Genomic DNA, 15,704 nt, shown 5'->3' on the forward strand with positions numbered 1-15,704 from the left:
AATGCACACAGTGAAGGGCTTAAAGAGGCTGTATGATGGATCACCCCTCCTGTTTCTGGAGCCCTTCTGTATGCTTCTTCTACTGAAGCTTATTTATCATCTCCATAATGACACTGTTCTCAGGTGAACCTCTCAATATCTATATTTACACCAGACAAACTTTAAAAAGGACCCCTTTTTTTCTCAGTGATCCAATTTTGAGTGTGTGACATCACAGCAAAAAAAATGGGTCACAACCCTGCTGTGAGACTTTTATTTATAGAGAGTAAAATCAACAATTTACCTCTGACAGTGTTTGTCCAAAGTCAGACAAGACTTTTGAACGTATGCAGATTCACTATCACTATAGTGCTTTTATTGAAAAACATAAATCAGAGCCACTTAATTGTAATTTATAAGAGAAATTAATTTTAAGTAAGGCAGAATGATCGATAGGGAAACAAATCAGCAGGATTAATTTCGCAGAGAGAAGTTCAGCAGAAATTCACTTGTTGACTTCTGTGGAGATAAATTGTTTTAGATAAAGAGAAAGTTTTAATTTCATGTAAAATAAAAATAGGGTTTATTTTTGTCCATTTGTTAAAGCTTTGTGATTGTTTGAATGGATTGTTGGTTCTCCTAAAGGAGAAGTAAAACCATTTAAAGGAAACTTCTATTCTCCCCATCATAAATCATGCCAGACACAAACTGTACATTCACACATAGTCTACTTTTAAATTTAAAAAGAAGAAGATCCATTTAAAGAAATAAGATGATTAAAGCAGAAATGACAGAAAATCTAAAAACAGGAGAATATTATTTTACCTGACGTTGTCTTCAGTATCACAATTCAAAGACTCTGCGGGACTGAAGTCATGTTTACTTTTTCATACCAATAGATAAACTAAGTTGAAGTTTAATATTTAGAATATTTAAGTATTATCAGACAACTTTTCACATTTGATTGTTGTGAGGGAGTTTTGGTTTCTTTCAATTAATTGAGATGTGAAAGTGAGCATTGTCACAGCTATATGTAATCTATGTTCTGTTACCTGACATGAATGGAAAATCATGACGAGGACGGTCATTTGTATCACTGTTGTTACATGTATGTGTTCTTGACCATGAACTTTTATCATGTGAATTCACTCTACTTAAAGTACAGGAGGCCGAGTCCTCAGAGGAACAGACAGAGGAAACAAACTGTTTTAACGGACGCTGGAAATCAATCTAAATATATACATTATAATTCACATTTATCAGTGTTTTATCACAAAAAATGCATACCTGTGGTTGACCCACTACGATTTATTTTGTTTTTCTGATTCAAATATGAACCCCCTGAACTACAACAAAAGCCTACACTTAGTATAGTGTGACCCCTAGTGGACTATGATTGAAAAGAGTTAACATGTTGTCTACTGCTCAGAATCTTTGTTTGGCTCACTCTCACTTTAAGCACAGGAAGAGATTCCCCCGATGTAAGATCACGTATTTGGTTGCACACTCATTTATTTTTAAGTTTTTGTCCTAAATTACTCTCTTAACAATCTGACTTCATACGGTTTATAGGTCAGCCTTTTGCAGACAACCTAGATTAGCTGTAGGCTCCGTTTCCCTTCACATCTCCTCGCCTGACCTCTTGTCATTGAAGAGGTTCTGTTTCAGATACTGTCTCTCTTTCATTCTTACACAAACCTTATTTCCTCTGTTTGCATTACTTATTAGGTCTGAAAAACACGTCTGTTATTTGTCTGTGTCCTCTGGAACAGTGTTGACAAATATGCTGCCGTCTATGTAGGCCACATTAGTTCCACATTTAAAGGGGGAAGATTTTATTCTACCCCAACACCGCTTCTGAAGACAGCACAGCCCACGCGCCTGAGGCAGGAGTCTGATGTGTCACCCGCTGGACTGACGTCACCTAATAAAACATTCACACATCCACTTTCCTCTGTATCCACAGGGACCCATCATGTGGCTGCATGCCGGCCAATGCAGTGCAAGAGGACAAAGATAATGCCCTCGAAAGTCCTCAAAGAGAGGACGCCGAGCTTGTCAAGGTGACTCGTTTTAGAAAATCATGAGGGAAAGTCTACATTAAAAACTCTTGGCTCTTTGAGCTCTCTGATATACAACACTGTATGACCAGAGAACTACTCATGAAGTAATTTGGCATTCTGAAAAAAAAAACGTTTTTAATTTTGGATGGAGCTGGAGAGAATAATAAACCAGCATTATTACATATTAATCCCTGTTAACGTATTCTGCATGCAAGTTTGCAGCTTCTTGGGAATTGTTGCTGCAGATCGCCTGCTGTCGTTGACCTGTCTGACTCCACCTGCAATCATCGTTGATATCATTCATACTTATGTCATTATTATTGTTGTTTGTGACGCCATGGGAGCTGATGGTGCAGTGGATAATGCGTCCTTCAACGTTTTAGAGGATTCTAGGTTCAACACCTGACTAACTCACTGCAAAACACGGGGCAGCAGTAAGTCTGCCTCTAAGGGTTGGGATCCAATGTTGACTGAAAATATGGCTATGGATGGTCTGGTTAGTGGAGAGGTGTCAGTTCATTTCCTAAGCACTGCCTCCTACTGCTTTGGGCGCATCCTGACCCATGTCTGTGTAACGTGTCCATTAACAGTGTGAAGTATGTCTTATTGCTAATATGAGATCTATTGACTTCAACTATTGTCATTATCCTTCATACCGATATTATCATAACTATTATTTGCTAATATGACACAGTTTTACTGTTACTACTTGCATAGTTGTTTTAAGTTTGTATTATCTTTTGTTATTGATGCTGTTTGTCCCTCTCTCTCTCTCTCTTACTTTCGTGACCTGTCCAGTCGTGACAGATGTCACAGTGACCATTGTGCTTTATAAAACAAGTCTGGTCAAAGTCTCTGCCTGTCAGAAGGCAGTTTTTCCCCTCACCACTGCATCTTGCTGAATGTTGCTAAGGGTTGGCTGTAAATAATATAGCAAAGAGCAGGGTTTAGACTCGCTCTTCTGTTTCTTAGGGGATGCATGTCAGGTTGGTGAACATCCAGCAGGTCAGCTGGTGCTGTCTTACAGAGAGTGAGCCGAGTGAATTAATCCAGATATGATGACACAGTGAGTCTTACTCTTATTGCTCCCACATTTTAATTTAGTCACTTGGTCACTCAATACTTTTTTGACACGATCACATGGTTTACACACATTTTCATTTCCCCGTGTGACACCTCTTTGTTCCCATTTTGGTGTCTTTGTGGAAAGCCCTCATGACTCTTGTTGTCATTGTTCCATGTGCCAATCACCAGGTGTGATGACAGAAACTTTCTTTACTGTAAAACTTCCTCCTACTTTAGTCATGATGTTCCTCTTCATAGTTCTTCTGAAGTTTAAAGGAATCTGCACACTCGTTTAGAATTGTCCTCACTTCTCTGCCACTGCTGTACTGTATACGTAGTGACGTATCACAACTAATAGTTTCAATCATTGTACAGTATATATTTATTTTTGACACAATTAGAACACCAGCCCTCTGTATGACTCTAAACAGAATCTGAGCTTGTTTTTAATTAATAATCATGAAAGAAATATAAATAAAATATACATCTTGATCTTATATCACAGGTCACTCGAAGCTGACTGTCTTCTTGAGAAGAAGCCCACACTATCCAGCCACAGTAAGAACTCTTGCTTTCTTCCGTTTACTGAGAAAAACAACGGGGACTAAATGTTTCTTTTGAATGACGGTTGCTCTTGCATCATTGAGTGCTTGCAACAAATCAGCAGATGAGATCAGCCTGTGGCTGCACTCTGGTTTCCTTCCCTCGGAAACTTGAACTCTTTGGCGAGGAGTGCTCAGGTCTCGTCTTGTGACTGCAAGTAAACTGGCTTGGCCTGCTTCCTTAGACGCTGCTGTGCTCGTAGCTTCCTGCCTTTCTGCGTCGCCAATCCCATTGGTGGAAGATACGTCTACGGGAATAATTAGAGAACGATGAACTGAATTACATTTCTCGACAACACATCAACCCACACACTCAGAAAATGATACAAAGTGCCTTACAGCTCTTGGATATGGGTTCCTGTAATGTAGACCTGTGAAACAAAAAGCATTTCAGCATTATAAAAAAAAAAAAAATCAATGGAAATATGGATACATACGAGTCCTCTTCATGTCCATCACTACAGCTGGTTCTCTTACCTGATGAGGAAATAACTACCACTCATGCTGACGGCTTTTGTTCTGCAGAATTCTTACTACTTACAATATTATATATAATAATAAAGATGGAATTCAGAATTATATTATTTCCAAAACATTCAGCAGGTCACCGTTTACTCCTCCTCACTCAACCACACTGTGCTAGACCTTACACCTGGGATTTACTGCAGGAAGCAGCCATATGAAAATATAATGGCCAAGTGTTAAAGTGGACAGCATTTACAGGTTTCCTTTATTTAAATCCATAACAAAACTTGCCAACAAGACAAATGAAAATAAATTAGTATTTCTGTTAATGTGCCGCTGGCCTGAGTTAGATACTGCTTAGTCAGGACTTACAGTATGTAAAGCAACTTAAAGCATCTCTCCCCTCTTACCTATTTCTATCCTTGCTTCACATTCTTCTAAACATCTCGTTATTGATTCTTGATCTGTCAGCTGAGAAGGAGAATACAAGAGAGAGAAAGAAAAGGTTACTCCTCCAAACATCCATATGAATACTACTTTTTCCATTTCTGTGAGCTGTGTAGTTATGTTTGTCCACACCTGCTGGTTCTGTCTGAACAATGTGCGGGCCTCCTGAACGATGTAGGTTCTCTCTGCCTCTGTGTCGCCTGTAAGTCCACTCTGGGCCTGCCAGGTTCGAGCAATGCGAAACACTCGCATGTACAGGGACAACACGCTGCTGCGAGTGGAGGCTGTCATCTGGGCTCAGAAACAACTGTAACAGGAAATGTCAAAGAATGTATGTATTTTAATTTGGGCTGTCAAACAATTTTTTTTATATAACGATTAATCACCATTTGAAACGCCATTATGTACAGTTAATTGTGAGTCATCGTATTTTTTTATTTTATTTAATCCTTCATTTCACATGTTAAAAGTCCCTTTTCTAGACTTTGGGGCTGTAGTCCTGTTCAGAGTGCTTTACTTTCTGTTTAAATACAACTCTGCTTTATCATTTTTAAAAAAAATAGCATGCCATTGAAGATATAAACACATTGATTTCAGGCCTTAATTAACCACAATTAACTAGTGAAGGCTAACAGCCCTCATTTTAATACATTTATACATTTCGTATACAAAGCTGTTCACACTAATCCTTCAGGAAAGCCTGTTTAAGTCTTTCTTTTATCATTCATGTAACCTTACCTAAGGATACTGTGTCCTACAACATATATCTGTTAAACATTCACACATATGATTCAGAGTCGGAGTGATCTGTTTTATCCTCCTTGGCAAAAAGCTTAATTTTAACCCCTTTGGATGAATTCATGTTGAAAACTTTTCTGGTACTTTGATACCTATAAATACCCTTTGAAACCAAGTGTTTAGAAATAATCTCTGTTATTTTGATTTTTGCATCGACAGTTACTAAAGCTTTAAAAAAAATCTAGTCATATTTTACCGAAAATAATATACTTTATACTGGCAATGTTGCCAAAGTTACCCAGAAATTGAGAGTATGTGTGCAGTCAAGACAGTGTGCAGGAGTTTGCCTGTGTTGACACAGCCAAAAAAGGCAAATAATATGAGAAGTAACATGTTTTAAGTTGGGATATGTCAATGACGTTTTTATATCAATGCAATGAATCAAACAAGATCAGTTGACAATCACTAAATATATCTATCTGTGGTATTTTGATGCTTTGAGCAGACTTTCCCATCTTTTAACACTGGATGTCACTATTATCAAAACAAGCTTGTTTTATAAACAGCCTTACTGCTACATCACTGAATGGGTACAGTTACGTTTATTTTCTGATATGTGCTGAGCTTATCCGTGTTTAAACCTCCAGACTAAATACCCTTTTTAGCCTCACCTGTTAACGTAAGCTTGATTTCCTGGATCTAATAAATCTCTACATTTAAAGGATGGGGTGTAATTAATGTCACAATAACTGTCATCTACATTAATGACGTGTATTAGTATTTTCTATCTTTATGCTTCACAATAATTCAATATAATAACAATGACCTACCGGTTGTGTCTGAAGAAGCTCGACAGCAGCTTGAGCAGCAGAAACACATTTGTCGCCGGATGATGACGTTTCCTTGAACTGGTCTTAAAATAGGGGAAACACTAAATTATTGCAAACATATTGGAGCATCTATGCTACATAAAATCACGACTTACTAAGAAAACTACCCAGTCTTACTCATTTAAGATGAGTTTCAATGGTTTTTAAACGTTTAGGGAGTTTAATGTTACTTTTTTATGTAACTGAAAAAAAGTGAATCCGCCAAATAAAACACTTAGGTAAAATAATTAAAAGTGACTTAACTATGTGGGTGTTGCGTTTAAAAGCCCATTTGATGTTGAAGATGTGCGTTATCGTGAGAGAGATCAGCTGTTGTAGGCAGGGCGGAAGTGACGTAGGAACATGACCACAATGTAGCTTCACTCATTGACTAAAAGGAAGAAGCACAAAGAAGCCCGAGATGGTCTTTTTTTTAAATCACTCAGTAGATCGCTTATAGTTCAACATTAACTGAGTAGCACACAGTGATGTCCAGTATTTTCTGACTGTGTATTTAAAAGGTGAAGTTATTCACCACATCGATGTGGAAGTTGTTGTCTGCTTCCTGCTAACTAGTTAGCAACCTGAGTTAACGCGACGAGTTTGACTCACTTCATTTCTTCTCTTATAAACGCTACCGGGGCCACTTTAATAATAACTACACCTGAAGGAATGTACACCCAGGTCACCACACAGGAATCAGCCGACAAGGTAAGCTCCTTTACGAGGATAATCGTAGTTCTTGGTGTTTTATTCGAAAGAGCTAGCCTAACCGAGAGCTAACTTTAAGTAAACCGAGCTGATGCTAGCTAGCTATGGCGACGTCGTCGGAGGCAGGCAGGCAGTGTTTGAGTAAATGTCCAGTGAATTTATAACCGCTCACCATGAAGTACCCCTCCGTTTTAATGAATGGCTCACATATGGTGTGGTAATTGTTTTTTTAAAACGTTTGTTTACATAAAATGTTAAGCTCACTTGATCCTGTTCAACCCCGATCCTTCTCAACATAACTCAGTTAAAAATAAAAAATAATGTCTGCTAATGTTTGTAAACATCACCTGCTTAACTTGAAAAATGAGGGTTTTTGTTCGACATAATGTTGAAGATATAACACTTTCGAAGTTTTAATGAAATTGTTTTTGGTGACACTTTTAGATTATTCCGAGTACTGTTTAGTTAACATGGCATGAATCACTAACTGAATATTCAGATTAATAAGTAGACCATCAGACTGACAACAGATGTCTGTCAGGTAAAAGTTGGTCAGAGTGAGACATATGTCTCGACATGTCCAGAGTAATGAACAACACAATGGATTTGCTTCAGTGCCGTTTGTTCTTTTTCTTCATTGATTTTAAACTATAAGGTTTATTCTGGTCATCTTTAATATCAAAGAAAATATTTTCCAGATTATTCTAGTAGCCTTTTTTTAAGACTGACTTCATGACTTGTACTTGAGTACAAAGTGTGTATGTGGCCTGTGACAGGTCTGTGTCTGAACACTCAACTCTAACACAAAACCGTCAGTGTAAAATACATTTCACATTTTCACTCCTGGACCTTAAAAATCATTTGTAGGTACAGTTCAGATACTTAACAATGCTGGGCTACCTGTTCATTGCTTGTTTATAAAAAGCCACAGCCTTCAGGTTTTTCTATGATGAGCTATCACTTTCTGCTTATGATGACAGGATAATGTGTCTTTTCAGCACTGCGGATGTCAAGGTCACAAAGATGGAGCTGAATAGAAAGACACTCTGATCCATGGCCGATGCCGTCTGAGGGACTCTGTGTAAGTTATATCCTGACCAGCGTCAGGAATCAGTTCATCAATGTTTGATTACCTTTTTTTGTAAAGATGTGTGACATGAACTGTCATGGTAAAATCAAGCTACTTCAACAAGCCCAGGGCTGTGTGAAGATAAAGCGTCTCTACTGTTAGTTAAATTACTTTAAATATTAGTAAATTACCAGATCTTCAGCTTCTGGTTATTCCTTTGATTGTTGTATAATTTGCTTCGATTTCATTGATATTTGAAAGTATAATGTATATGCCCTGAAAAAACGTTAACTTTTTTTCTGTCTTGCAGTGTAGAGAAGTGCAATGATGTAAATTATTTTTGCCTCTAGCATCTTCTATTTAAAGTAGAGAAGATGGAACTCTTTGAGTTTGTTTTTGTGTAATCATAGCAAACAAAAAAACTTCACAAATTGTGTTGAAGCAGCCAACGTGTCAGCCGTCAGTTCCCCTATCTGATGCTAAGAGACTTTTTGTTTATTAAATTCAAATGTAGCTTAAATAAAGCTTTAACAACACAAAAAAAAAAACAATTTTACATGAAGAAAACATCCGACTCATTGTGAAAGGACAGGATTCAGGTCTCATCTTTAGATTTCTTGAACTGAGCCTGACAACAAAGTCGTAATCATATCAAATCTATTTCAATGTATTTATAGTAGTGTATTTGTTTTTTTCCTCAAACAGGTATGTACTACTCCACAGAAAACACTATGCAAAAGAAAAACCAGAATGAAACCTTTGGTGCTGGGATGTTCTCTTACTGCCCAGTCTGGAGTCCATTTAACTCTCCCCTCTGCCAAATAGGAAGTGTTTAGTATTAAAGCAAAAAACCTCCAGAAACAAACAGATATCACATTTTAATAATGTGATCAGACCAACACGCTTTTGACCTTTTTCAGGGTCATCCAATATCAAATGCTGCTATCAATTGCTGGAGCTTTTTGACCTTTTGAAGCCTTTCACTCTCCATGCAGCTTACAGCAGTAGTTTGGCAGAAAACCTTCCTCGGCTTCTTTGGTATTAAAGCAAATCAGAGAAAAGTTACAAGAAACCAAGTTTTCATAACCAATGTGTTAATAGACACAAGATCATCAAGAAGGAAAATGTCAATCAATAATGTTTATAGAGTTTTACAGATAGTATTGACTAATAAATGTTGTCATATTTGAATGGCTCCAAGAAAAACTCAAAAGGGCGTAGTGCTAACTCAAACATTTCTATTTCATTGTGTTTCTGAGGTGAAACATGTTTGTCTTCAGTTGTAGTGTCTCTGTGGTGATATACCGTAAATTCCGGACTATTGAGCGCACCTGGATATAAGCCGCACCGGCTAAAAATAAGTAAATAAATGTATTTGTACATATATAAGCCGCACTTGATTATAAGCCGCAGGTGTCCACGCTATAACAAGAGGTATTTACACAGACGTAGGCTACCGGTAACATCCGCAAATACTGTAGCGTCCGTACGGACGTTAAAGGAGCGTTCAAATATTAATAACTTTTAATAACCCGATCACTGTCGGCCGTGACCACGCCGTTTACAGCAGAGAGCAACACATAACTTGCCGTAACAATCCAACTCTCTCCCCCATCGTTCTCTCATACAGCCACTCGACACGTTCTCGCTGGTGCATTCACTGACTCTCCACATAATCGGAATTATGAACACATTATCAACTACTGACTTTACAACATGAACCGTTACAATACGAAGCCTAGCCGACGGTGTCTGTAACACGGCTGATGAAAAAGATGACCGTAATATATTTCACAAGAAAAAGTCCATCCATTCACTGCCTCAGAATGACTTCATTACTCACTTCCTCAGTCTCTGTTGTCGCTGTCAGTGTCATCTTAACGTGCAGCAGCTCTGTTAGCTTCTTTGACAGCCAGGTCGATCGCCTTTAACTTGAAAGCTGCATCATATGTATTTCTCCGTGTGTTTTCCATCATGAGGGTGCGTGCATGAAGCGCAAAATGACTGATATTAAGATCCGACGTGACGAAGTCAAATGTTTTTGCATTTGTCCCCCATAAAAAATCCATGCATTAGCCGCACCGGAGTAGAAGCCGCAGTGCTCGAAGTGTGAGAAAAAAGTAGCGGCTTATAGTCCGGAATTTACGGTACATTCTCTGAATAAACATAAACTGTTCATTTCTGTCCTTTTTAAGCTCATTAAAGTCCAAAGTTTGGCGGTGCAGCACCTGCATTGTGGCAGTCAGAGGAAGCCCCATTTCTTGACCCTCAGCATTTAAAAATCCCTATAGTTCATTTGTTCTTTGTCTGTGCAGTAATATTTCCTTGGTTTTATATTTGAACTCTATGAGAATCAAACTGTTCTGCTTTTTCTTCACCACAGGCCTGAGGGCATGTTGAGGCGTCCTGCCACACCAGAGCAGAGGCGTCCAGGTGGTTCCGACGGGGACTGAAGGTGAGAAGACAGACGTGGGACCAGGCAGGAAGACATGGGCCAGTGTGTCACCAAGTGTAAGAACCCGACGTCCTCGCTCGGCAGTAAGAGTGGAGACAAGGAGAGCGGCTCCAAGTCTCACCACAAGAAAGGAGGCGGTGGCAGCGGGGGTCACAAGGAAGAGCAAAGTGCCCCGTGTAGCAAAGCCACCAGCGAGCTGTCCAATGGCACCAAGGCCCTGGAGGTCACTGTGGAGACGCCCGTCATCCCTGCGGTGATGGGGGAACCCCGCAAGGACGAGAGTCTGGATGGAGACGGGCTGTCGCTGACACGCATTGAAGAGCTGTTCTGCTGCTACAAGGACGAACACGAAGACGCTATCCTGGAGGAAGGGATGGAGAACTTCTGTAACGACCTGTGTGTGGATCCAGCAGAGTTTCGTGTGCTTGTTCTTGCCTGGAAGTTTCAAGCAGCAACCATGTGCAAGTTTACGAGGTAAGGTGGAGTTTCGGAGAATGGGGCGTGTTCTAGTCACTGGTATTTGTTGATCAGGATGAACTAGCATAACAACTGCTAAACAATCAGCGAGAGGTGATGTAGATGACTAAAGGTACTTAAACCCAGATACTCCAGATGACTCAAAAACACTTTTGTCAAATTTAAAGCTGAACAAGATTGTGCAAAGCCTCGATGATCACAGGCTGCTGTAAGTCACATTTGCTAAAGCATACATCTTGATATTGGTTTGATGTCTTTCTAATAGGCACAAACTATAAACCGTCAACATTACTGTTCTCTGGTTTTAGATTCACCGTCTGCCCTTAAATTGTCAAAATGCAAGAAGTAAACGAAAGTGAATTCTCCCACCAGATCTTTGAGGAACATAATGGGGAAACGATAGTTCTTGTTTTTAATCAACAAAGCTGTCCAAATAAATCCACACCTTTCATGTTGATTTTAATTCAGCGACTTTGCGATCGATTTCAAAAGAATAACGCTTCACTTCAAGAAAATAAAAAAAGTTATTTTAGATATGTTTTGACAATGATTTAACTGAAACCGTTTGAATGCAAGTGTTTGGTCATCATCTCACTTTAATGGCCTCTGATGACCTTTGAATGCTGAACATAAATATGCATGCTTGTTTTTCTTTTTTTTTTTAACACATTGACATTTAAATAAGCATTCACTTACAGATAGACAAAATACACACAATAACATTCAAACAATCATTGACCTATAAAAGGCTGAAGTCTCGGGTTTATTTTGGCTCATCTTATACAGTCGTTAATAAAAACCCAGAACATCAGCAATACAAAAACAGACAAGCTCAAAACAGTTTCTTGAACTGTATCACTTAATGTTATAAATCAGAATTAATTTGCAATTAGACTTTTTTTTTTTTTTTTTTTTTTAACTCCACAGAAATCGACACAATCATGACTCTGGCTGTAGACTTGAAAAGTTGGCCCTTCATTCTTTCTCTCCCTGTATCAAAGTGCCATGATTACAGTTCATATCGAGTCATCATGGGATTTAAATGAAATTTATGAGATATTTGTCACATGAGTTTTCCCCCAGAGAGGATTTCATATCTTTTTTCATCTTGGCTGCTTGCTAAAGTTTGGCTTACTGTGAGCTTGTTTAGAAGTTAAGAATTGATCATAGCTGGGTGGACTTTGTCAAAAAGGAGATTTCAAAATAAAAGCGCTTCAAAAAGATGATGTCAAGATGTATATAAATGTTTAGAATTTCCTTCACTTTGATTGGATCATTGGACAAAAACAGTTGATGTATGGATCTAGGTTGACATGCGCACGTTTTTGGCAGTGTGTAATTAAGCTGTGAGTAAGACAATGTCCACTCCTTCCTTACGTCACTCGGCAGCGTGAGCTCTCAGTTCGAGCCCGATATTTGGATGGTACAGGCTGTGGCTCAGCGCCGGGTCAGTCCTCTTTCAACCGGAAGGTCAGGGGTTCGATACCCACCTCCCGCAACCACATGTCGAAGTGTCCTCCTTAAGTAAGACACTGAAGCCTAAATTGCTCCCACTGCTGCGTAAGCGGTGTGTGAATGTGTGTCTCAGCTCATCAGAGTCTGACCCTGCTCTCTGAAGAGCTGCTCACTTTAACTTTATCTATAGCCATGGACTAATAAAGGCTTTTTCTTTTTTTAACACAACAGGGTGTCAGGTTTTTTTTGCCAACTATTCTTTCTTTTTCTCCAGCAACAAACTCTTTTCATTGTTCTAATACAAATTACACATCAACTATTCATAACTCTTTCCTGAGCACTGCCGAGGTTCCCCCTTGAGCAAGGCACAGAACTCCAAAACTGCTCTGGGGCGCTCACTGTGGGCAGCCCCCTCACTCTGAGACCTCTCTGTTAATGCATAGGATCACGTGTGTGTGTGTATGTATTTCAGCCTGTGTGTGTTCATGTTCATTAAACAGAGTGTAAAACCGAATTTCCCCTTGAGGGATTATAAATCCAAATTATTATTGTAACAATATTTAATGAAGTCTCATCAACACACAGATCGATTGATCTCATTAAACCAACATTTTGCAGTGTTTATAACTAAGTTGATGCATGAGAACTTCTGCTCTGTCCAAGTTTTCAACACCAAACATGCACCCACACAAATAGTTTTCCAGTGGCAGCAGGTATGGTTGCACACAGGAAATGGATCCTGCTGTACTCTCCCACTCTGCAGCCAGTGTAAGAGATGAATAGGGGCCGGGCCGGGCCATACTCACTCCCCCCTCCCTGTCCCATTCTTAACTCAGCACTTTTTCATCCAGAGGCTTTGGACAACACTGCACTTTGGTTACCAACATCTTTCATTGTCAACTCATGCTTACTGAAGCTGTTTATTTAAAATGTGGCTTTTGAGGCCTGTGCTGTTGTAGTGCTCAAGTCAAATGGGACGTATTCCTGGTTTGAAAAAAAAATGAGAGAGGAAAAAAAATTGATTGAGTCAAACTGAGAGGAATGTAAACGATTTGAATAGCCCCTAATGGGTACAAAACGGCAACATTTCTAAACCTCAAAAATTGCTCTCCTCATCCGTGATACACTTTGATTCTGTATCCCTTATTCCACAATCCCTCTGATGCCTGTTCATTTTTACTTTGTGTCTCCAGGAAGGAATTCATTGACGGCTGCAGAGCCATCAAAGCAGACAGCCTGGAAGGCATCTGCTCGCGTTTCTCCTTCATGCTGTTAGATGCCCAGGGCGAGGAAAACTTCAAGGACCTGTATCGATTCACCTTCCAATTCGGCCTTGACGCGGACGAGGGACAACGGTCGCTGCAGCGTGACATTGCGATCGCCCTATGGCGCCTAGTTTTCACCCAGGACACGCCTTCGATCCTTGAGCACTGGCTGGACTTCCTGGCAGAGAATCCCTCAGGTATTCGGGGCATCTCGAGGGACACGTGGAACATGTTCCTCAATTTCACCCAGGCCATCGGGCCTGATCTGAGCAACTACAGCGAGGACGAGGCCTGGCCCAGCCTCTTTGACACGTTCGTGGAATGGGAGCTGGAGCGCAGGAAAAAAGAGGAAGAACAGGCACTGATGGCGAAGGAGGAAGAGGGGAGGTGTACTGAGACAGAGTGTTCTCCCACCACAGACAGACATGAAACAGAGGGAAGCCGCGGCTCACAGACGTGGGGGGGCCACTGACCAGGAAATATTCAATATTTTTAAGGGAGGGAAGGATGTGACCTACCCGTGAACTGTGCATCTGTGAATTATTGGATGAATATTAGTATTACAAGGACAGCTGTCCATTTGGCTCTCCTTTTCTGTCGGGGTGGGATTCCTGCTTGCAACCTTGTTTTTTGGTTTTTGAAAGGGCTCTAAGAACTGTTTTGTTTTCAGCACTTCTATTTAAGTTATTGTTTTACTTTTTCTCCTCCCATGAGTGTTTTTAGTAATTGGACATGTGGTCCATTTTAACATATACCTACCTACCATAACCCAGCAGTTAGCTCATTAAAGGCTTGGTTTAAATACAGGTGTCTTAAAGCCATAAACTTCCCCACATTTATCACATAGACAGTTAATTATGAATAAATGAGACTGCTCATATCTTTTGTGAAAGGAACCAGTTAATAATAAATAAGAAGGGAAATTTGGCAACCTGTGGACAAATGATTATCCATCAACATAACATGAGATTCGTGTGTCAGGGTCCTTGCACTCGACTTGATTTAGTTGATTCAGATGGATTGTATGTTTTTATCTTGCAGTGCTGTGAATATGAATTGATTGCACATACAGTATATTGCCTTTAAAACTGTCGGGCTTCAATATTGCAGTAATGGATGACAGTTGTGTCACAAGGGCATTCAATTTTTAATTTACAAGTTGTAATTTGCATTAAAAAAAACACACATTGGTATCCACAGAGACAGACTCTTCTACGTCGAGTATTTGAGTGCTGCTCGTGCTGTTAGCAGCTTAGCTTGTTTAAGCAGCTGTTTGCGTTCCTTTGACCTTTAGCATAAACCATTTTAACGTCCACCTATTTTCAAGAAGCAGTTAAGTGTTACGACAATGATTCTGGCTTTTCTCTAAGCTTTCTTATTTGGGGAAATCTGGTATACAAACATTTGGCTAAACTAGGTCTTGGTGCATTAATTTATCAACATTAGCGTTTGTTGTTTACCTTAAGATATTCACATCAAACTACTATATATATATAAAAAAAAATCTCTGCATACTCCACAAATAATGTTGACTGCTGCTGATGATAGCTGTAATGGAGCGCACAAAAAAACCCAATGGCATGCTTTTTCTTTTTTTTTGCAGAGAGATTGATGTCAACCACATGATTTCCGTTTGTAACCTTTTCCAACTGTAGATGGGTCTCAAAGTAAAGCCGAGGGTGTTTGGAAATGAGTGAATGAGTATTAACTAGAAATGCTGGCTAATCAAGGGTCTGCAATATGGGTCCAGTGATGAAAGAAGGGTGGCCATAACCTGATCTGTTTGGTTTACATCTAAAATGGTTTTATTTCAGACCCCTTTGTCCTTTTTATATAAAATGTTTTGATTTATAATAAATAAAAACAGTGTTGAACTTTTGACTGTTGAACTTGAGGTCTCAATAAGTTACCATCGCTTTTCATTTTATAAATTGCCTTTCCATACTCATGAACGTACTGCGCTCCATATGCATGTCTTGAGAGCTTGTATGGACACTGGAGCAGCAGAGAGGGCGTGGACAGACAGACTGGGGGCGTGGCTTAC

At 39.5% G+C, this 15,704-nt stretch overlaps 2 protein-coding genes and 1 long non-coding RNA gene across 4 annotated transcripts in view; 2 read left to right on the forward strand and 1 right to left on the reverse strand.

Moving 5' to 3' along the window:
* LOC306817204 overlaps positions 1-3,604 on the forward strand; it is a 42,155-nt gene extending 38,551 nt beyond the window's left edge. The window contains exon 3 of the long non-coding RNA XR_013777989.1: positions 1,946-3,604. This is a non-coding gene — a long non-coding RNA (uncharacterized lncRNA). The remainder of the gene's footprint in view (positions 1-1,945) is intronic.
* lyrm1 (LYR motif containing 1) lies at positions 3,522-7,072 on the reverse strand. Of its 2 annotated transcripts, none has more exons than XM_079333895.1 (6): positions 6,893-7,072; positions 6,190-6,267; positions 4,754-4,928; positions 4,585-4,645; positions 4,049-4,080; positions 3,522-3,957 (listed from the first exon to the last, which is right to left on the reverse strand). In XM_079333895.1, exons 3-6 carry the CDS (start codon positions 4,910-4,912, stop codon positions 3,844-3,846), a joined length of 366 nt encoding a protein of 121 aa, XP_079190021.1. In that variant the 5' UTR covers positions 4,913-4,928; positions 6,190-6,267; positions 6,893-7,072; the 3' UTR covers positions 3,522-3,843. The 2 variants fall into 2 exon arrangements, with proteins under 2 accessions (XP_079190021.1, XP_079190020.1); XM_079333894.1 differs by lacking the exon at positions 6,893-7,072 and adding an exon at positions 6,493-6,597.
* On the forward strand, positions 6,811-15,539 carry dcun1d3 (defective in cullin neddylation 1 domain containing 3). The gene is made up of 4 exons (XM_079333893.1): positions 6,811-6,939; positions 7,938-8,020; positions 10,392-10,937; positions 13,589-15,539. The coding sequence occupies exons 3-4, from the start codon at positions 10,498-10,500 to the stop codon at positions 14,130-14,132; spliced, it is 984 nt and encodes a 327-aa protein (XP_079190019.1). The 5' UTR covers positions 6,811-6,939; positions 7,938-8,020; positions 10,392-10,497; the 3' UTR covers positions 14,133-15,539.
* Positions 15,540-15,704: the final 165 nt, after the last annotated feature.

The sequence above is a fragment of the Symphodus melops genome, assembly GCF_947650265.1.
Source record: "Symphodus melops genome assembly, chromosome: 21".
NCBI lineage: Eukaryota > Metazoa > Chordata > Actinopteri > Labriformes > Labridae > Symphodus > Symphodus melops.